Below are 26,609 nucleotides of genomic sequence, written 5' to 3' on the forward strand. Positions count from 1 at the left end.
TGAGTTTGGGCAAGGATTTCTCCCTATGATGGGCATCCAACAGAGTAACTCGACACAAAAGCTCGAAAGCTCCTCGGTTTTGGGAGGCAATCCATACACCGATAGCATAAATGGTATGCATCTTTTGTTATATTTTTCTTAGTTGATTGGTTACATTTATGCAGTTCAAGAAATTGCTAAGGCTCCACCAAGCTTGGCATGTGAGGTCAGGCAACATGCAAGAAATTGACAGCATGGCATGTCAATTAGCGTGATTACTGAGATGGCAAGCACAAGGTGCTTTTGTCGCGCAGGCATCTGTGCTTTGAATACACATGACAAACATGATTGCTTGACAATCATGATCGTCAGCAACAACCAGGCATGCACGGCATGTCATGGGAAATTCTTCTGCATGCATACACGCTCAACACTCCAAGCGCAAGCACGACTTGTGAACAATTATTTTCAGCATTGCAATTTTTTTGTATCCAAAGGACCTCGGATGCAATTACTCACTCGCATCAAGCATGGCTTGAATCCTAACCACTTGGCTCTAAAGCACGGCTTCTCAGCGGTTGACTTTGATGCAAAAGCATAGCAAATTCGTGATGCTTTAGAATCTCAAGGAGATTGGCACATCCTACTGCTCGACTTGATGCGGGGGGGGGGGGGCATGTTGCTCGGCATGGCCGACTTCGTGTCACTGTTTCTCGAAGCGGACAGAGGATGTTTGCCACACAAGATTGGTTACTTTTAGTAGAAATCCCTCGACAAGGTCGATGTTGTTTGTCATGATATCTGTGTCTCAATAGCCGACTTCGTCGTCTAGTATCACAACATTCTTTATGCGAAGCAAGGCTTCAAGCCAGGTATATTGCATGGAAAATTCCCACGTTCGGCTTATGCTATGAGCATACAAACTTGGGAAGGATTTGGCAAAATGCTTCCAGCTTATTTCATTGCATGACAGATGAGCGTATATGATACAAGGGATGTATATTTACATCCAACAGCTCCCATCCGTGCAGCAGATATAGCTACGAGCCATTTTAAGCGAGTTTTGTTCCACGGACTTTTGAGTCAACTGGTGACCGCAACGACCAGGTTAGCCAATTTTATGTTCTTATTATTTTTCCATGTTTACACTTTACTTGGCAATTACTGTCATTGTGCAAAGCAAAGTGCTTTGGCAATTTTACATGAAGCACGGCTTCTCCCTTGTGCCAAGGAACTACCCAATGACTTGTCATCAAGGGCCGTGGCACACAAGTTTGCAAAAACTGGCAAAATAGGGAATATCACCTCACAGAATTCCTACCAGTTTAGATTGTGCAAGGCACTTATGGTTTTGGTTCTCACGCTTGAGACCGTTATAGTAGCCAAGGGCTTACGTTTTTGCATGCAAGGCATGCTAAGCAGGTGGCATGGATTCCACCACTTTATGCATTATGCTTCCGCTATCACAATCGCAACTCTGTCAAGGATAGACTAAGTGATGGATTGTTGAACTTGATGGTTGGTTGCTATCAACACCCAACAACACTAAAAGGAACCTAAATCTAGGACTCATTTCACAGGCAAAGTGCCAATGCTAAGTCATTTTCATACAATCACGACCATGCAAGGCAGGTGGATCAAGATGTGGTTGTGTTTTTCTATTACCTCTCTCTAAGAGAGAGTCATAGCAGAAACTTGTTGCATGCTTATAGGATACGCTGCACATTAAGTATAAGATGCACATGAGCATGGCAATCAACTCTACATGTCATAGTCTTTCAAGGAAAGTTCCACAGCCCAGCATGCTCTTCTTCTCTCTCGTTCTCTCTCTTTTACGGAATAATGAAAACCTTCTAAGAAGCGTTTGATACGTGTTTTGCTCGTGAGTCAGCCTGAGCCAAGGTGCTCTAACTCTCAGCTAGCACGTGGCTAAGATGCTACTCAAATTAGTCTTCATCGGTTCGTCCATTGACCACTCATTTGCACAAGGGCTATGAGCCACACAGGCTACGAGCCATTGTCATGCCAAGGGTAAGACCCAACTATTGGCATTCTTTGGGTGATTGTTTTCAAGAGTGAACAGATCTATCCAGGGAAGTATACATCGACGTTAATGGACGAGCAAGGGTCTTGTCATTCAGGATGTTTACAGTGTCATTTTTGCACTACATAGTAGTTGATCTCTACAAGGAAGTATAGATGCAACAATCAGTTGAGACAGCATGGCTGTCCACAAGAGCTAGGCAGTTCACTTGTGTGGATTTCTTGCTCTCTCTATAGCACTACGGAGTGTCTATGGACATAGTGTTTTGGGGTAAGACCCGATAGGTGATTGCTACATCACCCAGTAGTATTAAGGATCACAGTTTGATCTGCATTGAGGATTGCAGTTGATCTCTCCCAGTTATACTTTCAAGGAAAGACCGACAGGTGATTGCTACATCACCCAGCAGTATTAAGGATCACAGTTTGATCTGCATTGAGGATCACAGTTGATCTCTCCCAGTTATACTTTCAAGGAAATAATTCCACAATCTACCACACGGTAGCGGACGAATTCAACTTTTCGAGTTGATTCCAATCATTATGTACACGATTAACTATGTTGGTTACCGTTGCCTGCTAGTTGAGCAGTTTCTATAGACGGTCTTAACAAGGGGTTTGACTACGTAGATGTTAACCAAAGGGGTTGGATTGCGCAGGCAACACCCACGGTTTCCAGTGCAAGTTGTATAAATACGCTTGAATTTTTTAAAGCCATGCCAAGGGCATGTTGGAACAGAGTATTTTGGACTGTAGTGTCCACTATACCTTCTGCTGTTACGAACCTAGTTGTAGGGTTCGATTTGGCACATGTTGTCACATGGGATACAACATGGTCTAGGAACTCAAGGAGTTCAGTTTAGCCAGTGTGGAGCATGATAATGAGGGTCCCTCTCACTCTTGTCGCGGAGTGTTTGCAGTTACCTCCACACACAAGTACCAGTTCGTACTTGATGGATGTCGCTTTTCTTGATATCCTTGTTTGAGACATATTCCACATGTGGAGAATATGAGTCTCTTGGACTGACACTGGCGCCAACTTTTTACCAATGTGTTCCAACGAAGTCCCTAGGTGCTGGTCGCATCCATTGGTTCGACCATTTTGAGCACACAGTATCAGGAGCAATTTCAGTGGCAAGAAATTGTCGGGTACTAAGTACAAACTTGTTCCGATTACAAGTGCTGTGAAACCACCTTAACGGAGGGTCGTTTCTACATATAGCTAAGTATGCTATGTACATGAGAATGTCTCATGGTTGGTACCTAGGTGTGACTGAGTTGTCACATTCTGTTATGGTCCAACTTTTGTTGCAAAATATGCTATATTCATGAGAATATCTCATGGTTGGTACCTAGGTGTGATCGGGTTGTCACATTCTATTATGGTCCTAATTGGTTGCAATACTTTCACGTATGTACCGTGGAAAGTCCCGTCATGGAATTGCGGTTCGGATATGTTTGTGTTAACTGCATGCACACTAGGTGTTATGGGCCCTAGTGTTTAACACAAATTTATTCGGAGCGGCATGCAAATTCTTGGACATTATTGTTTCTGCAATTTTTTGCACTGCCAGTGCAATATCTCTTGTAGATTTAATAGGAGTTTACACCCTGCTATACAAGGTGCTGTCTGAGTATGGGTGTTCTTGATTGGCTGCTTGAAACTCCAATCTACTTTCAACCTAGTTTGTTGTCTCCATTCCATATCAAGTATATGCCAGATACTCAATGATTGAGTCAAAGTTTGCCATCAGTCGTGGGCGACTGTGTGTAAGTGGTTGGGGGAAAGCACCTCACTCTTACTGTGGCTATTCATCCCGCATAGGATGGGCAGCTTACAAGCATTCTATTTAGTACTAAAGGATATGCAAAGTGCGTATGTTAGTAAAGCACGCTAAAGGATATGCTAAGTGCATACGTTAGCAAGAAGTAAAACAACTAGATCGGTTACCTTTCTGGTTTGGAGTTTGCTTCATATGATCAAAGGCATGTTACGGCTAGTTCTAGTCTCTGCGTGTTATTCTCAAGTTATCAACCTTAATCATCCGTTTGGATGAGGTTGACTATTGGCAAGAAACCACCGCAAGTCAAGGACTTGGTTGCTGCTAATGAGTATGTCAGCATAGTACTTTCATGGAAAGATGAGCCGAGGTTATATTGCACATTCCAATACCTTCAGAAAGTCTGAAACCTGGGTATGCATTTAAAAACCTCGACGTTGTGCTAACTCGTTTAGCATTCTCAAGTGAGTTCTACATGGAGCCTTCACACTCTTTTGATTATGAGTCAGTTAACCAAGACGGTTGCACAGGGACAACAATGTAGAAAATCAAGATGTTGCTCTTGATTTCATTGAACCTCCCAATGAACCGGGTTCCGATTCAACTAACTGTTGGATCCATGAGGGATGCCACGGTGGAAAACATTAGTGTTCTTATGAAGATACCACCACTTGTGTTTTCGAGGACGAAAACACTTCCCCAAGGGGGGAGTAATGTCATGCCAAGGGTAGGACTAGACGGGCACGGCCCGAGCAATGTGCCGGACACACATGCAGTAAAGGGGTCTATATATGGAAGAGGGCCAGGGGCCTATATATAGGATGGTTGGGAGGTTATTCGCATGTCTGTCTACCCGCTGGTCTAACAGAGAGGTAAGGGGAGAAAACAAAGAGAGAAAGAGATTATGTTAAAATTTAAATTAGATTAGGTTAGATTACATTTAGATCTATGTTTATGTTGAGTTTAAGATTATGTTAGATTGGATTTAGGTTTATTTAGGTTAGATTAGATTAGATTAGATTTAGGTTAATTTTCAGTTAGATTTATGTTAGATTAGTTTAGGTTTATTTACTTGCGTTAGATTTAGATTTACGTTATATTAGATTAAATTTAGGTTTATTTTGAGTTTAAGATTAAATTAGATCTAGATTTATGTTCGATGGACCATGCGGACCAGCAATTCCACGACAGTCTAGTGGTGGTGGTTGTTGTGGCAAGGAGCACGTCGTTTCTGGAGCTCATGTGTTGCAGAGTCCCTAGGACACACCGAGGAGTGTCCCTGCTTGTGAGACTGCTCAGACTACACCGAAGGATTATACTGCCTACGCGTTTGAGAATGGTGTCCCGTCCACTGCGCCGGAGATGCTAAGGAGTGACCCGAACATTGCATCGGGGGTCGCCTAGAGGCCTGGACGATGAGCATTCACCAGACAGGGTTGCTATAGTTCACGGGAGGGACATGCCAAAGGGATACGCCTACCTCATCAATCGCATGTCTGATGAGATCATCGTGACCCCTGAGGGCAAGCAGGTGATGGGCCGCATACAACAGTTGCGTAGACAGGTTTTCTGACGCCTGGGGAGTGGTGACTAGGCTAGCTTCGAGGAGGATTTTGTCCCGTCACCTGGGTCATGGATCGACGCGGTGGAGAGGTGAGATTATTAAACTCTTGCATTGAAGTATTTGTATATGTAAGGCCCATTCACATCTACGCAACTAGTAGCCCCATTGGTATGTCTTTTATCCTTCAATGGAGCGAATCACCACATGTTCAATTATGTTAGATTTAAGATTAGATTTTGGATCGAGTTTTTATATTAGAGTCTACCTTCAAGATTATGGTAAAAAATTAGAGTTAGACGAACAGTGATCCCTCTCTTCCTCTCTACGGATGCGACCTTAAGCTGGAAAGCTTTCAATGGCATGATGCTCAAATTGGAGGCCAACATGTAATGTGTTAAGTAATCCCTCGAACAAAGATCTACCTGTGAAAAGATGTTAAGATGTTGTGAAATGCTATAGCTAGAGAAGAGGCAAAGGGGTTTTGTCCACTACATGCACTATCATGTAGACGTGGGTGTGTAGATTTCTTGTACCTACAAATATAGGCATTGACCAATAAAGACGAGGTTATAACCCGGTGGTTCTGATCTCCGTGCACCTCTAGACCGAGGTCTGCGGGGATTGGACATGACTAGAGAATGTGAGGTAGTTTACAGTGTGAACAAAGAGAGAGAGAGAGAGAGAGAGAGAGAGAGAGAGAGAGAGAGAGAGAGAGAGAGAGAGAGAGAGATAAAAGACAAAGAATGCCAATAGAAGATTAAATTTGTTGTCCAGGCTATCAGGTTTTTACCCTCATTATGAGTAGTGACGAGGATGTGGAGCTGTCCAATCGAAACACCTATCTCTCGACAAGGATCTTATGTCCTTGTAATCAATGCAAGCATGCTCTGTGACAGACAAGACGCGTTTCTTTGCAGCACTTTCACAAATTTGGCGAGTTCGATCCATCTATTACAGATCAAGTTGTTGCCAATAATTATAACTCGTTGGACTCTGATGTTGGCCAACATGCAGCAATCTTGCAACCCAATAGACGTTGGTACAGCCAAATGCTGTCGATGGTAGAAATGGGCCCAAGCGGGGCTATGTGATCGAGCAGGTGCAGGCTCAGGTGATAATGCAGTTGTGAAGGGTGACTGCAGCTAGGTGGAAGTGGAAATGTATGTCCAATGCGGTTTTTTAGGCCAACGGTATGCTGCAGATGGCCAAACAAGGAGATGGCCCTATATACCCGAAGTGGTGGCTTAGTGTGCCAAAATGTGGTGCTCGGTGTGCTTTTCGAGCAGGTCCAGACGGCTCATCAAATGGAGCCCGGATGAGAGAGATATGGCCGTTTGAAGTGGGGTGCGTTGCAGATCCTCCCCGGATTGGGCAGGTGCAAGTGGTTGGCTAAAGTTGATGTCGGTGCATATGTGTGTAGTGCTCAAGTTATGGAGCATGCCTGTCTTCTCGGATCGTGAATCGGAGCTCTGGATAGCAAGTTATGGCCATTTGAAGATTTTCCGGGGGCCGGATCTGAGCCCACTTGGCCACATTGGAAGATGTGCCATTTGGCGGTTTTTGAGCCTTGCCAAGGTTCTCGGTGGGAATGTTTACCATGTGGAGCTAGTCGAAATCGACTGCACGTCCATCGGATGCTCGGTCGGTCAAATACAATGAAATGAAGTTGGGAGCATTTGGGTGGTGAACAATTGCATATGTTTTTTCCTTGTTTTGGAGGCTTTAATTCGAGGGCGCCGAAGGTTTGAAATGCAGAGATGACAGGTGTAGACGGGGCCGGGAATGTGGAGTCTCCGTTGGTTTCTTCTGCTTGGCAATCGGGCCGGGAGCCACAAAGGGAAGCTTATAGAAGGAGGCCAAAAGATTTGGATGGTTTTCATTCTTCATGTGAAGTATTTCATGGGGTTTGAAGGCCAAGGCATTGGAGGGTGCCACGTGGCGCACTGGATGAACCCACAGGCGGAGCTGAAACTATTGAACTCGGGCTATTTGAGCTGGGCCGTGAGGCCTTCATAGTGTCACAAAGGGAGAGAGAGAGGCTCCTTTGGAGCTCGTGGCCATGGCGTCCGCGCATGGCGCTGTTCTGGTGGCGCTGCAGGCGGCGGCACGATGGTTTTTGGGCGGCTCTGCTCGCGCGAGGAGGGTGATGACGTGGCATCCTGCCCCTGGGGGGGCCGATTCCCGTGGACAAATTTGGGCCAAGACATTTTTGAGGACAATGTGGGCCCTTAGGGGCAACGACGGCACTGTCGTTGCTTCCTAAAGGGCTCCTACATGTGGGTGTGCAAGTGAGGCCTCGGGATGTGTTCAAATTGGTCAAAGCAAGGTCAATCCTCCCAAGGGGAGTGCCACATGTCGGCCTACCATGAAAAATGCCTAAAAAACTAAAAAACGGGCCTAGTAAAGGGGCAAAACTTTTTGTATGGGGCTTTTTGTTTTTTTTGGGTCTGTGCGCTCAAGAGGAGCAGACAAGAGTGTGAGAGAGAGCTCGTTTGAGCTGTGTAAGGTTTTTTTGGAGCTATCAATGGGCAACCCTTAGGGCTGCCCTCTCTCATGAGAGGCAACCATGTGTAGCCGCCCTTTTGTAGATAAGTCCAAATCGGACCCTCCAATCCGCCCATGTGTGGCCGTCCTTGAGAACACAAGTCCGCTTTTGAATTCGGCCATCGGCCATTGAATTCGGCCACCACCGGCTGGCCATTTACGTCCGACCACCAGCCAATCGGCCAACCGACCGATCGTTTTCCGACCACTTTCCGATTGCCATCCGGCCATAATATTCAGGCCAAAAGGAATATTCTGTGAAAATTCCTCGAGATTGGCCGTGAAAATTTTGTTTTCCAGCGAATGATTTTATTTTTCGGCGAGTTATACTATGGTCCTTTTCAAATCTTGAAGCCAATCAATCACATGGCTTATCAACTCAAGTTTCTCAACCATTGGCTCATACACATTGATTTTCATGTGAGCCTACTTAAGCCCTACAAAGGAGAGCCACCAAGAGAACCAATTATTGAAGACCATCCAAAAATCGAAGACCAAGAAGAGGTGCTACAAGCCAAAGCTATCCTTCGGCATGAACACAATGTACTACGACATGGTAAGATTATCCGACGTATCTTATTAAAGTTAAAAATTTATCCTTTTGAAGATGCTAGATGGATGTAAGGAATACAGCTTACGGATAGTATGAACCTTGTCAATGCTTACAATGCTACATTAGAGTAAGCAAATGTACATGTTTCTTTTAAATGACCAATGTTTTTGTCTTATAAGACTAATTATCTTTTTCTTGTGTACAAATTAAGTAGTATGCATGCTTAGAATCGTGTTTGTGTTGACGACGTCTCTCAAACACCAAGTAGAAATTGTCACTCTACTTTGGAACTATGATATGGACTAAAGAGCAGACATGCTTGTGGCAACTAAGTCTCACAAGCCCCAAATGGATTAGTTATCTATCTTGGAATGATGTCATAGGGTAAAAGGAATCATCTACCCGCTAAGAAACATCGACTAATGACTAAGACTTTATCTCTTCTACCTCATAGTCGAGGACGACTATGATTTTAAGAGAGAGGCAATGTCGTAAACTCTAATATCTAACCAACCCAAATGATTTTCTCATATTAAAATGATTATTTAATGTGGGAGAATAAACGAGACAAGGGTTAAAATATAGACATGTGCTTATGGATCTATCGCAACACGGGGCCAAGGTTAAAGGGGTCCAAATGAGAGATGGTCTGTCAAAGAGCAAGGCTAGAAGACCTTAGGGCCAGCTTCATTAAAGACCTCCAAAGTTTAGTGTTAAAAGTCCTTTGACTTTAGGCAAGCTAGGGAAGTGCTTAAGGTGGTGGGAACCCAGCCCAAGCTCGAGGTGCTTGTCGTGCTTGCTGACTAAGGTGCTTGAGGTGCTTAATGACTAAGGTTCTAAGGTGCTCCATGACTAAGGTGCTTAAGGGGTTCAAGGTGTTCCCAAAAGTCAACATGATCCCTACTCAAGGAGGGGCGCCCTCATTGTAGGAGCTAGAGAGAGAGCACACACATCCTCACACAAGTCAAGCCTTGCCTAATGAAGCAAAAGGGACACATGTCAAGTTCCTCTCCATGTTGCCCTCATAAGGTGCCTAAAGCCTATTGGTTGACCTCTCAAGGGGTCCAATGATAATTTAGCTAATTTAATTAATTGTTTATGCATTTATCAAGTCCTCTCTCTCAAAGGGGAAAGGGGGACACTTGTCCCAAGGCTAGCATGGTTGCTTGATATGCACTCTGCATGTGATTGGCTAGGCTTGAAGGGGTCCAATCAAATTCTCTCATGAGGGGGGGTGGACCAAGGAAGCTAGGGGCTAGCTTGGGGGGGTCCCCCCCCCCCCCTCCACACACACACACTCATTGTGTGAAGTGCAAAATGCAAGAGATCCATCTTCTTCTCCAAGCTTGTTGAAAAGTTGAGAGCCTACACCAACACTCTTGGCTATGGAATGCAAATCCAACCAAGAGCCATGCTTCAATGCTTAAGCTTGCCATCTTCTCCATCATCATTACTATACTATTATGTATGCTAATTAAGAAGAGTGATGATAAGTGAGGAAGTCCTTTCTCCTATGAATGTTTCTTCTTCCTCTTCCCCACCCTCATTCCCTGCTAGCTCTCTCCACCTTCGAAGGTGTTTGAGGCCTTGGGACTGAGGTTGGGGATAATTAATGCTTTTACCAAGAATTATGTTATGCTCATGATGCATGAAGTGTCCCATAGTCATTGCATCACCTAGGTCACAAGGAACACAAAGGTTGTATTGTACCAAGTCTCTCTTTATGGGAGAATCTATAATACAAAATCCTATTGGAGTGGGGACCGGATCCAAATAAATTCGGTCTTCAACTGTTGTCGTGTTAACTAATTCTCTCTCTTCCAAAAGTATTGTTCATGCCAAGTTAATTAAATATATGGTTATGTTGCTACCGCTAATTAAGTTCACCCTCTATGTTCTCAAAGTAGTCTCATGAAAATGCTTACTCTAATTCTCTTAATTTCGTTATTCTCAAAGTTCATGGCCATTTCCATTACAAACTGTTTGACTACTTGTGCATCTGTAATCAGCTAATTGCCTCAACTTAGGAGCTTTCGATTGGCACAACCAAACTGTAGTCATAGAGAGAAGGACATAGTGAGACAAAGAAGAAGAAAGATAAAGAAAAACTTTTAAAGCCCGTCCCACGAGAGAGAGAGAGACAGAGAGAGAGAGAGAGAGGATCACTTGCAAAACTACAAAGCGGATTGACTTGAGTGAGAGTGTGTGTGTGCGTGCACCTTTACCTTTACTCATTCCTATAGGTTATCACCTTCTTGCAATCCACTAGTTACCACATCATCATAGGCCAACATAACAAACCATGCCACACCACCCTCTGTCTACTTAAAACATGCCCTTGAGTCCTTGAACACCCACCTCGGAGTCATTTAATTCCCAGCTACCCCACAAAATGTCAATCTGTCCCCCATGACCACCTCAACTTTGAGCACAATAATGCTTGGTTGACTGCACACAGAGAGAGAGAGAGAGAGAGAGAGAGAGAGAGAGAGAGAGAGAGAGAGAGAGAGAGAGAGAGAGAGAGCTTGGGACTTGCAATATAGGTGATGCTAAAAAAACTTGCCTTGACATGCTGCTACTTGTAATGTTTAGCCAATTGAGCATTAATTTGAGGCAATGATAGCTAGTCACACCTCTCTATGCCTCAACAATGGAATCCTCCCATCGTGTTAACACTCAACTCCAAGGTGGAACACACACTGTCTTTTTGTGTGTGTGTGTGTGTGTGTGTGTGTGTGTGTGAGGACACCTTTCCAAAGTTCTCAATGCCGCTTTGGGTAACTCAAGACCTCTTGAATGTTCAATCGAAGGTAGGTGAACATGTGTTCTGAGTGCCACAAATCCGCCCCTGCCAACTTCGAGCTGAAGATGGAACATTCCTTTACTCATGTCTTGTAGAAACACTATGCCTTTATAAAGTAGATAGATAAAATAGATTTCGATTTTTGAAGGTCGATTCGAATTCAAGCACATATAACCGAGACACCAAGTCCATTTTGGTAAAAGGGTAGTCACTTTTGTGACTTTAACGCTTACGCCTACACTGGACTCTTGGAGGTTTGGCCATCCCTCAAGCATCCTAAACTGCCCAACGGTGAGACTTGTACACATAGCGCTTTGGAGGTCGTTTCAAATTCAAGCTCATATAATTGAGACGCCAAGTCCATTTTGGCAAAAGGGCAGTCACTTTTCTGACTACAATGGACCCTTGGATGATTGGCTACCCATTGTGTGTCCTAAACCGGCCAGCGGCGAGACTTGAACACATAGGGATTTGGAGGTCGTTCGAATTCAGGCTCATATAGGAACGCATTTGCAGGCCGTTGTGGCAACATTTTGAGTGACGAAAGCTGTTTTGACTGCTCCTCATAAAGGTTGTGAAAGCTGCACGTGAACCAAGAGAGAGAAAGCAAAACATAGGAGCGAGAGTGGCAAAATTGAGCCAACTTTGCCAATTTTGGCAGAGTTGAAACTTGTGATAGCTTCGTTTTCACTCAAAACGCTGCCACATCAGCGTGCGAATGCTCTCTAACCGAGGCAACAAATCCCGTTCCGATTTTTGCGTAGTTGTTGATCTGGTCGGATGCGACCAGATCAACAACTACGCGGCCGGTTCGTGTGTAGCATTGAAGCAAGCAGATGTATAGAGTGGCTTGAATTCTCAGCGATGGGGGGACTGGTTCTTGCACGAGCTTGTGGGGTGCCTTTCATATCGCATTCATGCTTGCTGCTCAAAGTGCCGGAGGTGGGTAGGTTTCGGCTCGGCGTTCTAGTCGGATTTCAGCCACTGCGTCTCTCCACTAACCATTGCAAGCTCCCCGCCCGTTTAGCACTACCTCTCTGCAGCTCCGCTCAATCGGCGTCTCCAGCTGCTCATCAGACAGCACCCACATCCACAGTAAGTGTTTAAGCTCCGTCTTTTGTATCAGCTCTTGTTTTTACAGTCAGGAAACTTTTGATGAGCTTACCTTCCGTAGTTCCTCAAGACTTTTAGGCATCTACATACCGTCAGCCCATTTTTGAACGCACTGGCTGCGATGTCCTGTACATAAGTAGATTAGAGGATTGCTGGTGTGTACATACGCTAGTTTGTTCCATATGCAAGTCTTTCGTTCCTTTATTTGTCGTGTTTCTTAATTTTAGTTAAGACCTAACACAGGCAGTGGCCAACGTCTTTACAAAAATCAGCATTGATTTGTGTGCTTTTGTCCTTTGATTTTTTGTGCTTGTTGTGCTTGCTAATTCAGATGCTTGGCCGTATGTATGGATTGAAATAAATTTGAAGGTATGTAATGTAGTCTGTTTTTTTCCAGGCTTTTGCACCCAAAATCAGTTTTTGCCCTGCTTGTGGTAGTCCAACTGAGCACCGCATTCCCAAAGGGGAGGAGAAGCCAAGGGCCATTTGCACATCTTGTGGTCTTGTGCACTATCAAAACCCTAAAATGGTCTGCAAATTTTCAGGATAACATCTAATGTTATTTGGGTATTTCAATTAATTATGATAACATTGGCCAGGTTGTTGGTTGCTTGGTTACACACAAAGACAAAGTACTTTTGTGCAAAAGAAGCATAGAGCCCTCATATGGATTATGGCAAGTGAAACTTTTATTTGTATTTGATAGTTGGACCATGCATCTTTACGATACTTTCCATGCATGAATACTTGCGTTTAATTTCCACAAAACTTTGTCCAGGACCCTTCCGGCTGGATACATGGAGCTTGGCGAGTCAGCAGTTGAAGGAGCTGTCAGGGAAACATGGGAGGAAGCCAATGCTGAAGTTGATGTTGAGGCACCTTTTGCTCAACTAGATATTCCTCGAATTGGACAGGTGTTATGTTATCCATTGCAAGTGGTGCTCGTTCCTATAAATGTTCTTCACATTGTTGTAGAATCTTTTTGCTATTCCATTTTGAAATTGCCACTGTGAGCGCCTGTGTTTGGGTATTTCGTTATTCAATGAACTCTTCTCGTACAAGAAGTCGGGAGGGCCGAAATCCGAGAGATCATGTGTGTCAATTTGCAACTTCTGCGCTCGAGTGAAGGAGAGGGAGGGTGTTGCTTTCTTTTTATAGCCACAGGGGTCCGGCCGAAATAGAGCACAGAGAGAAAATCTGTAGTAGAGAGAAAATCAAAAATTTAGGTTTAGAGAGAAAATCAGCGCATGGCGTGGAGGATTCTCCCTTTGACAAAGAGATTGGCATGGACCACCTTTCTAGAGAGAAGTCTGTGACTGGCCAAACGAATGTAGTGGTCTGTTGCATCTATGACCTCCACGCAGAAGCCCTAACCCTAAAACCCGTCACATATCGCAAATCCGAGAAGGTCGTTGAGGGATAGCAAGGATAACAACAGGATTAAGAGAGCCCAAATAATGGTGCAAAGCCTCCTAATCAATCCAGTCATCCGTCAGGTTTTGCTTTTGTTGCTCCGCTAGATACACCAATTGTCTCCTCTGGATGCTTCTAGGTTGGTGAATTTTCCCCTTCTTTGTTGTGATCTCCATGTTCTTTGTCCATGTTGTTAGGATCGTGCTTCGTTTTGTAGAGGACAAGGAAGCAAGCCGAGCTTTGATACCATTGTAATCAATTCCGGGGATGCATTAGACGGAAACACAGAGACTACTAGAATTTGCAAAACTCTGCCACTTTATCACTTCAAAACAACTTGAATAACTAAACTGACACAGGGATTGAAGGGAGAGAGGGAGGAGATGTCAGAGCGGGGTGCTCCTATACACAATCGGTGGCCCTGAATTGCCACTGTCAGCGGCCCCGTGTAGGTATTTTTTATATGCACAGGAACTCTTCTCCTACAAGGAGTCGAAGGGCTGAAATCTGAGAGTTGGTGCTCAAGCAGTCACGCACGCCAATTTGCGGCTTTATTCAGAGCTAAAGTTTAGAGAGAGAAACTCATCAGATTCTAGAGAGAGAAAATCAATACGTGTAGAGGACTCCCACTCTGACAAAGATATTGGCATGGGCCACCTTTCTAGAGAGAGAGAGAGTCTGTGACTGGCCAAACGAACTCAGTAATCAGGTGTGTATGACTTCGATGTAGAAACCTAACCCTGAAACCTGTCACAAGGAGTCTACTCTGTAATTACTAATTATGCAACCTGTTAGAATAGCTCAATGTAGAGTCATAGATGCAAGACATACTCGTGGCAGCATACAGGTGAGAGAGTGAGAGAGATTGACAAGCCAAGCTTGGGATTGCACTAATTAACTCTAACCAAATGCATACAAAGTCATGGCCCTAGGGGCCCTTACATGCTTCCCCATAGAAAGTACCTGACCCAAACTAAATAAATCCATAAAATCAATAACTAAATAAATAGGCAAAAAACTGGGCATGTTCACATCCGAGGCATAACTTTAACACCCCCTCTGCAGCTCATAGTGGATCGAAGTTGATGAAATAGTCGAAGCAAAAGCGACCATGGGCACCCCAACGTCGGTTGGAATACTGATACCATAGTTACCCGGAACGGAAAATCGGAACAGGGAACGGGGAATGGCAACATGCATAAAACTCCATTCCTTGTTTCAGATACTCACGTCTGAAACACGGAAGGGGGATCCAGAACGGGAAATTAGGATGGAAATAGGGAACGGGGACTTGAAAATTGCTATTCCCTGTAACTATGCTTGATACATCTCGGAGAATGCAACAATTGACCATAAGATAAATGAAGGTTCGTGGACCCCTCCCAAACCAAGACTCCACTATCACAAACATTAAAACACATCTTATTTCCTTGTTACTGGAACAGTGAACACACCATGTTCTCGACAATTTGATAGTAAGGACCATGAACACCTCACGTCTAGGCAATCCACAATTGGCTCACAAACACATCACGGCCGTAGTTTCTAAAGCTCTTTTTCAGCCTTGTATCAAAGATTGCCAACACGTCCCCCAAGATATTCAGGAGGTTGGGTTGCCAAACAAGTTGTTTGTCCAAGAATCACCAACACATAGTGATAAAGGAACTTGAGTGGAGCAAAAGTTTGGCCCCTCTTGTATCAAAGATTGCCAAGTCCCCCAAGATATTCAGGAGGCTGGGTTGCCAAACAAGTTGTTTGTCCAAGAATCACCAACACATAGTGATCAAGGAACTTGAGTGGAGCAAAAGTTTGGCCCCTTTGCCTCTCATGTGTCGGCATCTCAAAAGCATGTGAGAGGGGTTATACTCTATGATTATGAAGAGAGAAATCACCCCCGTTGTCACAAAGTGATGACGTGGCTACTCTGCAAAAACCCTAAAACCTGCAAACCCTAATTTCTGCCAGAAACCCTAATCTTCAGAAACCCTATTTCTGGAAACCCTAACCCTAACTGCTGCTGAAACCCTAACTGTGGCTGAAACCCTAATTCTGGCGGTAGAAATGCCACGTGGCAGCAGTATGGACTTCCGGGTTTGCGGCGGGATTTACGGGCGCTGATTTTCAGCTTTTGGGGACGCAATTGAGCATGAGAGAGAGAGAGAGAGAGAGAGAGAGAGAGAGAGAGAGAGAGAGAGAGAGAGAAATTCCCTTGCTTTATTTTTAAAAACTCAAGTGAGTTTGTGAGAGAAAAAGAGAGTTTGCTTTATTTCTGAAGCTTTTGGGGCTCTGCTTTTGGCATCCCTTGTAAACAATAAATAAGCGGTTTGGGCTCACTTTGCAGAGCATCTGGACGCAGAGTCTGAGAGTGAAACCCTAACCGCTCTCTTGTACTTTGAACTGATTAATACATAAAGAAATACCGAAAGGGGCGCCCGTCTTTGGGGCCAAAGGCACGGAACTCAGCCGGGCCAGTGCAAATCTATTGTGATCTGTGAATTATTGAAGTGATTATTTGGTGTTATCGTGATTGATTCTTGACTTGGAGTGTCCAAGTCAGTTACAGTGGTATCAGAGCATGACTGATTTCTCTTCTACGGGGAAATCCGATCCCCAATTTTTTTTTTCCGCGGCACCTATGGCTTCACGCAAGGATCAGTCGACTCCCTCTGCATCTGCAGATGCGGGCAGGGATCACAACGAAGATTCTGGCAGAGAGTATGGCCCACCTCAGCCTACTCAGGCGGAGCAACGAGAGATGAAGCGTCGTCAATTGATCGGCGATGCAACAAAGATGATGCTCAGTTTTGCGAAGGATCCGAAATTGGCAAAATATATAAGCGAGACTTCTTTTTAGGAAGTGCATACGCAGTGCTAGAAAACCACAACACCACCCCCGAAACCCGCTCTCAAGAAACCTTCTGATCACAAGCAATATTCAGAGAAGGAACTAGAAGAGGTGGTTGATGCAAGGATTGCTCAGCTTTTTCACGTGCAGAAGAAAGCCAAAAAGCACGGCAAAAAGCAAGAAAGGCATTGACTTCCCGGATTATTTAGGTCGTCAGTCGACATTTGACAAAGCAAAGAAACAGAAGAATCGTGTTCGCTTTGAAGGAGTACCCATTTCTTCTTCTTCTTCTTCTTCTTCTTCTGACAGTTCCTCTAGCTCTTCAGATTCGAGCGAAGAAGACAGAAAAGGCAAAAAGCGAAGCAAGAAACAATGCTTTGAAAAGGGCAAGAAAAAGGCAAAGAAGTCTAAATCTCGCCCAGTGAGACTGACAGTTCTACAGAAGACTCGTCTACAGACAGTTCAGACTCCGATGACGGAAAATTTTATGCGAACAAGAAGAATTTTTATAAAGCCAACCAGTATGACTTTCTGGATAAAAGCAAGAAAGTTCGAGAGTTTAAGGAAGGTGGACAGTCGATCAAATTTGACAATTTTTTAGGATACACAAATGCTTCGAAGGCTTTGTCTTTTATACAGCAGTTTGACATCGCTTTTGTGGGAGGACGCTACTCAAAGCACTCCAAGATTTGGAGAGCTGTCTCTTACTTAAAGGGGAATGCTCGAACTTGGTGGTCCACGCTTCTTTTAAACAAGATTGCGCCAGTTAAATGGCTGAAATTTAAGAAGCTTTTTATTTCTTCTTGGTTGACGCAAGCTTGGAACCATCTTCGGATGACCAGAGAGATACAGTGAATGCTTATTGTGAGAGATTCTGGAGCTCTTTTCTACCCGCCTCTTCATTCAAGAAGATCTCGTTCAGAGAACAGATTGAGCGGTTCACCTTGGGTCTACCTACAGAGATCCGAGATCACTGCTTGGAACAGAAGTCAGCTTCTATTCAAGAGTTGATGAGTCATGCGAAGTGGGGCTTTGCCATTCACTCTGGCAGTCTGACCTACCCCACCGATGAGTCCATGACACAACGAGCCGAACAGACTTCTGGGAATGAAAGTAGAAAGAGAAAGAGCAACCCAGAGAAGAAGGATGCACGACCCAAGCTTACTCCTCAGGAGCAAGCTCGCTTCATCAGGGAGGGGAAGTGCTTTGGATGCAGGGAACATGGACATATCTCCGCGAAGTGCCCTAAAAAGGCACAAAAAGAACAGAATGATAAGGACGACGACATGCCTGAGAGTTCGAGAGCAGTTGAGGAACGTGGCAGAAAAGGCAAGATGAAAACAAGACTGGTTTTAGATTGTGTGGGTACCGATCCCAACACCATGGACGAGAGTACAGAATTTTACCGAGCTTGGGGCAAAGTGAAAGATCAAGAGGCCATGATCTTCTTTGATGGAGGAGCCAAGGCCAACTTCATTTCACTAGAATTGGCGGCGCAGCTCGAGATCACTCCCGATCGGATGGGACCACTTGCTGCGGAGGCAGTTCTGGCGGCACTCGGCAGGGACGTAGCCATTACACCTGTCATTGGCAAACTTCGGTTGCATTGTTAGGGGTATTTAGGGCATGAGGACTTTTTCATAATGCCTTTGGAGGGTTGTGATGTCCTCTTAGGGATTCCCTGGTACCACAAGAACAACGCCATGGTCGATTATCGGGCGAGGAAAGCGACATTGACTACAGAGAAGGGCAGCCATTGTACTTGATATTAAACTGAAGGGCGAGTCTGTCCCTATTGTATCGGCTTCGGCCATTTCTAAATTAATGAAATCCAGTATGTTTGTTTACTCGATCTTTATGAAAGAATTGAGCGATCAGGATAGGACAAATATGTCTAAACTTGATAAAGAACGCCAAGATTTTCTCCACTCTCACGCCGATTGCTTCTTAGAGGGCCTACCAGGTGGCCACCTGCTCGTCCTGAAGATCATACCATTGATCTGATACCTGGAAGCACACCACCGAACCGGCCACCTTATCGTGTGAGCCGAGCACAGAATGAAGAGATTATGAACCAAGTGAAAGACCTCTTGGAAAAGGGTCTTGTCCAGCCTGGTACTTCACCGTATTGCTCTCCAGTGTTGTTGGTTTTGAAGAAAGACGGATCTTGGAGAATGTGCATCGATTATAGAGCTCTCAACAAAATCACCATCAAGAACAGATTTCCGATTCCCAGGATCGATGATATACTCGACAGATTACAGGGATCCTCGTGCTTTAGCAGGATTGATCTGAAGAGTGGATATCATCAGATCAGGATCGCGTCGGGAGACGTCTACAAGATAGCTTTTCGGATGAATTTTGGGTTATTTGAGTTTTTGGTGATGCCTTTTGTCTTAACCAATGCTCTTGCGACATTTAACCGGATGATGGACATGATTTTTCGAGAGTACAGGCTATTTGTTGGCACTTTCTTTGACGACATCATTGTTTTCTCCAAAAATGAGGCAGAACACAGAGATGATCTGCTTCAGGTCTTTCAGGCATTACGAGATCACAAGTTAGTGATTAATGCAAAGAAAAGTTAATTTTTCCTACCAGAGGTACACTTTTTGGGACACATTGTCTTAGCAGCAGGAGTGCAAATGGATCCGGCCAAAATAGAGACTATCCATGATTGCCCCGATTTGAAGAATGTCCATGAAGTTAGAAGCTTCTTGGGATTGTGTTCGTACTACAGGCGGTTCATACGAAAGTTTGCAGAGGTTGCTTCCCCTTTGCATATCTTGTCACAGAAAGGAGTCCCTTTCTCGTGGGGATCCACAGAGGTGATTGCCTTTCAGACATTGAAAGAGAAATTGAGTACAGGACCAGTTTTGACTTTGCCGGACTTGCAGAAGTCATTTAAAGTATATTGTGATGCTTGTGGTCGTAGTCTAGGTGCGGTCTTAATGCAAGAAGGCCATGTCATTGCTTACGAGAGCCGATTGTTCTCAAGGCCGGAATGAGAAAGAGCTTTTGGCGGCTATCCATCCTCTTACTCAGTGGCGGCATTACCTACTCGGAGTGGATTTTACTGTCTTTACAGACCATCAGAGTTTGCGCTACTTCTTGTCACAGAAGCAGCTTTTGGAAAAGCAGATGCGGTGGGCGAACATCTTGTCATAGTTTCACTTCCAGATTGTCCATGTGCAGGGACAGAAGAATGTGGTGGCAGATACTTTGTCTCGGAAGCTGTTGGTTCTGGCTATTTTTGCGATACATCATAGGAGCTTCGAGGATATGGTCGACCAGTATGCCACAGATACAGATTTTGCAGACGTTTTCACACGGATACGGGATGGGGAGACAGTAGCGGGATATTCCATTCGGGATGGCTACTTGATGAGAAAAACCATGTTGTGCGTTACACAGCCGTTGAGGGAAAAGGTTATGACTGAATGCCACTGTCCACCTTTTACGGGTCACCGCGGCATTGCTACCACTATGAAAGGGGTAGAGAGATACTTCTTTTGGCCGAGACTCAAAAAGGATGTGGAAGAGTTTGTGCGTAGTTGCTTAGTATGCCAAAAGGTCAAGTTTGACAGGCGTAAAGCATAGGGATTGTTGCAGCCTTTACCCATACCCACCCGCCCTTGGGAAAGTATTGCAATGGATTTCATTTTTGAATTCCCGAGAACACAAAGTGGTCACGATGGTATCTGGACTGTTATTGATAGATTTAGCAAACAGGCTCATTTCATTCCAGTGAAGAAAACAGTCAAGCCGGATCACTTAGCGAGACTGTTTGTGGCCCAGATCTTCAGATTACATGGCATGCCTAAGATGATTGTCTCCGACAGAGACCCCATATTTACGAGTTTGTTTTGGAAGGCAATTTGGGAGAACATTGGCACGCCCGCAGACTGACGGGCAATCTGAGATTGCCAATTCAGTGGTTCTAGATTTATTGAAGTCTTATATCTCAGATCAGAAGACTCAATGGGAAAAGTACCTACCTTTGGTGGAATTTGCCTACACTAACACGATACACTCTTCGACGGGGAAGGCGCCATTTGAGATTGTTGAAGGTGCTGCGAAGGTTCCACCTACCTAAGCACGAAAGATAAGATTTTTGAAGCGGATGAATATACGCGAGACTTAGATACGGCTTTTGCCAAGGTTCGCGAGACTTTGCAGAAATCTCAAGAACGACAGAAAAAGTCAGCAGATTGCCATCATCGCGACTTGAAATTGAAGGAGGATGATTAGGGGCTCTTACGTTTTGAGAAGGCCCGCCTGAGAAAGAAAAAGGGAAAGGAGAGGCTTTTTCCAAAGCTTAGTATGCGGTACTACGGACCTTTCCAGATCACTGAAAAGATAAATGATGTCTCCTTCCGATTGAAATTGCCTGATACTTGGAGGATTCACAATGCATTTCATGTGAGTCTCTTGAAACCTTTGGTGATGTGCCTGATGATGGGGAGCCTGATGAGCAACCTGAAGTGGAAGAGAACGAGGAGATCCTTGTTCCTGAACAGATTTTTGGCACATAAGGATACGAAGAATAAAGGTAAAGTCCGAAGGCGGTTCTTGGTTAAGTTCAAGAACTATCCTGCATTGGATGCGAAGTGGATGGAGGAGGAGGACCTAGCAGATACTCCTCAGATTGTGAAACTTTACCTCGATGCTTTTGGTTTAGCATAGTCTACTCCAAATGGAACCCAGAATTCAGCTTGGCTGGAGATCTGGTGCAGTGGGATGCACAAGAGGGGAGTCACTCCGCTCCTTTGTCAACAGATGCCTTGATTTAGATACTAGAGTCACTGATGTCTCTTTGAGCTTCAAGGATACTGAAAGCTGACAGCATTCTACTGTATGACTTTATGAAATGGAATTTCTGATTATGATACTGATTTGTTCTTGACTTCTTTTAAGTGCAGGAACTGATAGACGAAATGATTGCAGCATTTGGTCTAATTGATTTCGAATAGACATGGTTGCAATAGGGGTTAGTCAATCGGACATTGATGAGGTCCCGATTGGATCTAGATGCGGTTGCTAGCTACGTTGCCGATAAATCATGGTCTAAGATCCGAATGAATGTTGAATGTCATGTGATGTCCTGTGATGTCTTGTGATGTGACTGTTGATTGGTACATGTGCTAGATGTGTGTTCCTAGTATGTAGGTACTAACAGTCAGTGTCTGCTAAGACTGTTTATGGCCTCTGTTTGTTTTGCAGGCGTAATTGAGGGCGATTACAATGCTTTCAAGAGGGGGGTATGTCACAAAGTGATGACGTGGCTATTCTGCAGAAACCCTAAAACCTGCAAACCCTAATTTTTGCCAGAAACCCTAATCTGTAGAAACCCTAAACCCTAACCCTAATAGCTGCTGAAACCCTAACTGTGGCTGAAACCCTAATTCTGGTGGCAGAAATGCCACGTGGCAGCAATACGGACTTTCCGGTTTTGTGGCGGGATTTAGGGGCGCTGATTTTCAGCTTTTGGGTGATGCAATTGAGCATGAGAGAGAGAGAGAGAGAAATTCCCTTGCTTTATTTTTAAAAACTCAAGTGAGTTTGTGAGAGAAAAAGAGAGTTTGCTTTATATCTGAAGCTTTTGGGGCTCTGCTTTTGGCATCCCCTCACTCTGCAGAGCATCTGGACGCAGAGTCTGAGAGTGAAACCTTAACCCCTCTCTTGTACTTTGAATTGATTAATACATAAAGAAGTACCGAAAAGGGCGCCAGTCTTTTGGGCCAATATCTCTAGGCACGGAACTCCGCCGGGCCAGTGCAAATCTATTGTGATTTGTGAATTGTTTTGAAGTGGTTATTTGGTACTGTCGTGATTGATTCTTGACTTGGAGTGTCCAAGTCTGTTACAGCCGCATCCCCCTTTGCATCGATGGCACGAGAAAGATGGGAGTGAACAACTATTTCTGATCCATGATAGAATGTTGCTAAATTAGCTTTATGTGACAAAAAATCATTCTTAATGAAATATTGGATTTACAAGTGAGAGGGTTTTCTCGCTTGAGACACCAAGAAAAATAATTCTAAATGAATTATTGAAATTATAAGGAAGAGGGTTTTTCTCGTTGGAGACATCTGAGTACAGATATTTCTAGTGCGTCATTCAGAGTAATGACGAGAGCATTGTGAACGGGGATATCTGTAAGGCCTCCAAGAACAAGTACTTTTGATGATTATTTTTTGTTAAAACATGAAATTGTTTGTTCATACTGCCTATATACAAGGAAATGGTCAACGTTTACATGTTTTTTGAAGGATCACTATAAATCCTGTCATTTATATTTTACGTTTCCATGGGTGTGTGCGCGTTTTTGTTTTGCAATAAAGATGTATGATTTGCGTCTAAAAAATATTTATGACAATTGCACTAAAGGTCAACTGCATACAATTTTGTACTCGAACCATCAACGCAACAATTTGACTTTTGTTGCTTATGGTTAGATTCTCATGTAAGTGATATATCAAAGATCAAAGAAAAGATTCTCTTTCTAAACAAAGTAGGATATCAATTTAGTGATGATACATATGGTGAGGAGTAAATGTTTTCTTATTAGCGTTGACTTGAGGCCTTCATGAACACAAAAATTCTGGATGTTTAAGGTTTAATTTCACGTTAACATTTTTCTCATATGGTGCAGAGCAGAGCTACATTCTTTTTCGAGCAAAATTAAAGACACCGAGTTTTTCTCCTGGTGTGGAGTCATTAGAATGTGCATTGTTCAACATTGATGAGATTCCATTTGATCAAATTGCGTTCTCTTCTATAAGTGTCGCTTTAAGATTGGTAAGCTTTTTTTTTGAGTTGTCATGTTTGCATTCATCTTTTTGAGTTGTTTCCAAGGCAATCTTTGTATTGCAGTATGTGGAAGATTACAAGCGAGGCAAGTTAAAGGTACACCATGGTGTTATTGATAAGCGGTATGTGTTATGATCAATTTTTGGTGTTAAAAGCTTAATGTTTTTAGTACCAAATTTCTTTGATTACTAAGTAAGTCATACATAGTCATGAGAGGATGTGCTACAAGCATTATAGGCAGGATGTGTTACGAGCATTACAGACATTGCAAAACATATAAAGCCATGTTCGTGACTAGAGGGTCAAAGACTCTGATGATTGTTCATGTACATTTGACTTTTGTTAGCTTGCATGGCCCATGAATGTCCTTTAACTATGGTCATCTATAGTGTCTTGGAATATGTTAGATTGAAAGACAATTCAAGGGTCTTGATTTTAGTGAGACTAGTCTCTTGTCAAGGCTCTTGATGTAGGTTGGACACTAGGAAACTATCTTTTATAGGGAAGAAATAAATGAAGTTAAGGTATTAGAGGATCTCCAAAGAACTTGAAATTATTCAAACGGGGGATTAAGGAAAATTGATATAGAGAGCTAGAGCATCCCTCCCTAGGTAGAGGTGGCGCTCTTGAACCACCACAATGAGATCCCACAGAGGGTTTCTATCAAAGTGGTAGTGTAAAGGTGAATTAGATGAACGGGGAAGTCGTGCGATGACGACTCTCTCCACGTATGGACACTCCTTGGACTCTAAACAACTTGACATAGATCTCCCTTCAGAATAGCCACAAATGGACAAGACGCCCTCTATTACTGTAGATCTCCCTCCAAGGCAGCATCAACAGCCCAAGGAGATCTAATATCAGGAATGTGGAGGCAGCCTTCTGGGGTCTCTCCTATACTTGCAAGAGAAAACACAAGGCAACTAGGAAGGAAAGAATGAAGGAGAGGTTGGCATGTAGAGACTAGAGAGAGAGAACACTGATGGGACAAAGAGCAAGGTTCCCTTGTGAGTGAGTTCGGGGAAAAAAAAAAAGACATTTCAAAGCTTTCTTTTTAATAAAATCTCTGGTGTTTTACAATTTTTGGAGCTATTATTTTCATTTTATATAAGGTTTTTCTTAGCATATTAGTGTGCTTGTTTTGCTAATAAAGGATTCCATAGTTGTAGTGTCACATCATACATGTGCTTCCTCTATGTAAATGAAAGTAGACATCTAGATTTATAATTCCTTTTACTTGGTAATTAAAAAAAAAACTGAAACCGGCCTGTAGCCTTACTAAAGGGCGGTAAAATTTGGCTTTCACCTGATCTAAACGTTGTTTAACTTTACCTGTACTTTATGACACAAAAAGTAAATGTACTTGGACTTGTACTTCACCTATATGTAAAGTTAAACGTTGTTTAACTTTACCTGTACTTTATGACACAAAAGTAACTTCACGAATAAACCTATAACTGGAATTCACCAATTTACAATAGTTCACGACTTGGTAGCTAGAGTGCTCCCATTGAGTAGACCGTGACACCCTGTCGGCCCCAAAGGTTGGCGCCCCTTTCGGTATTTCTTTATTCCAATTAAACTTGGAGAAAAACCTGTAATCTTCTTGCATTGTCCCACTTTTAATGGGCTGAAAATTCCCTACTCTGCCCCATTTTCGGTAACATAATGACAACAGAAGGCTTCACAGACAAAGTCCCCATGTAATAGGTGACTTTCCACTCACATTAGAGCACTTTAAAATCAGCCCTCAGCAGCTCCAAATCAATTTGGGCATCCCTTCCTTGCTTAGGTGTCGTACAGATGGCTCCAGAGCTATCAAGTGTCGACTTTGCCCGTTTGGTTTAAATTCCTAGTACCCACCAACTTATGAAGTCTCGCCGAGAGGCCTAAATGACTTTAATAGAGCCTAGCCACCCTTTTACTAGTCATATTTCAGTGCCGATCGGCCTAATCATCTCGTGGTTGCTTGGCCGCGTCACTTCTGCGGATGAAACTCTTGGCCATCGGCCGTTTCACACTGGCCATGCAATGTCCGGGCATTTGTGATTTCAAAAAGAGGGTTGTGTAACAAACTTGGACACTCAAGTCAAGATTCTACCGCGACACAACACAAATTCACTTCAAGACAGTTCACAATTGATTTGACACGGCGCGTCGGAGTTCCATGCCAAGAGGTATTAGCCCCAAAGACTGGCACCCCTTTCGGTATTTCTTTTTATATTACTTCGAGCAAAGTACAACTCCCGCGGGTGCTCGTTCTCAGACTCTGCGTCCAGATGCTCTGCAGAGGGAGCCCCCTTGGGTTCTTTATAAAGGTTACAAGGGATGCTGAAAGCAGAGCCCCAAAAGCTTCAAAATCAAAAGCTTCTCCACTTAAAATAAAGCAATCCCTTAAAATAGGCTTAAAGTAAAGCAAATTTTCCCAAAAGCCTCTCAAGCAATTGCGTAGGCCCAAAAGCTGGAAATCCGTACACTACAGCGTGAAAAGCAGGATCCGTACAGCCAGCCACGTCTGCACTGTCAGTGGAAATCGTGCCGCAATTCACGGGTTTCCGTACAGTGAGCCACGTCAGCCAAAATCCTCAGCATGTTGCCAGCCGGGGAGGGTTTGTGTGTATGCTCTGTTGCCCATTGTAAGGCTAGCCACGTCACCAATTTGTGACGTACCCCCTTCTTGAAAGCATTGTAATTGCCTTATGCCTGCAAAAGAGACAGAGGCCATAAACTGTCTTAGTAGACACTGACTGTTAGTACCGATGCACTAGGAACACACATCTAGCACATGTACCAATCGACAATCACATCACAAGACATCACCGGACATCACTTCACATCACAGGACATCACATGACAAAATCACATTCACAAATTCATTCGGATCTCATACCATGATTAATCGGCAATGTATTTAGCAATTGCATCTAGATTCTCTAGGGACCTCATAGATGCCCGATTAACTAATCCTTATTGCAATCACGTCTATCGAGATCTTTCAGACCGAAATGCTGTAGTCATTTTGTCTATCAGTTCTTGCACTTAATCAAGTACAAATCAGTATCATATTATCGGGAATTCCAGTTCATAAAGTCATACTGCAGAATACTGTCAGCTCACAATATCCATGAAACTCAAAAGAGACATTCAGTGACTTTAGT

At 43.8% G+C, this 26,609-nt stretch overlaps 1 protein-coding gene across 3 annotated transcripts in view; it reads left to right on the plus strand.

Moving 5' to 3' along the window:
• Nucleotides 1-12,051: 12,051 nt before the first annotated feature.
• NUDX23 (nudix hydrolase homolog 23) overlaps nt 12,052-26,609 on the plus strand; it is a 52,648-nt gene continuing 38,090 nt past the window's right edge. Inside the window, exons 1-6 of one of the 3 annotated variants that reach the window (XM_086509540.1) lie at nt 12,052-12,362; nt 12,778-12,909; nt 12,980-13,056; nt 13,159-13,294; nt 23,299-23,439; nt 23,515-23,586. In XM_086509540.1, the coding sequence (XP_086365666.1) occupies nt 12,132-12,362; nt 12,778-12,909; nt 12,980-13,056; nt 13,159-13,294; nt 23,299-23,439; nt 23,515-23,586 (789 nt within the window). In that variant the 5' untranslated portion in view covers nt 12,052-12,131. Of the gene's footprint in view, nt 12,363-12,777; nt 12,910-12,979; nt 13,057-13,158; nt 13,295-23,298; nt 23,440-23,514; nt 23,587-26,609 lie in introns of those variants that run through there. The other 2 variants (XM_086509539.1, XM_086509541.1) reach the window with 2 other exon arrangements.

Source organism: Adiantum capillus-veneris, chromosome 3, assembly GCF_014529385.1.
Source record: "Adiantum capillus-veneris isolate H3 chromosome 3, ASM1452938v2, whole genome shotgun sequence".
NCBI classification, from domain to species: domain Eukaryota; kingdom Viridiplantae; phylum Streptophyta; class Polypodiopsida; order Polypodiales; family Pteridaceae; genus Adiantum; species Adiantum capillus-veneris.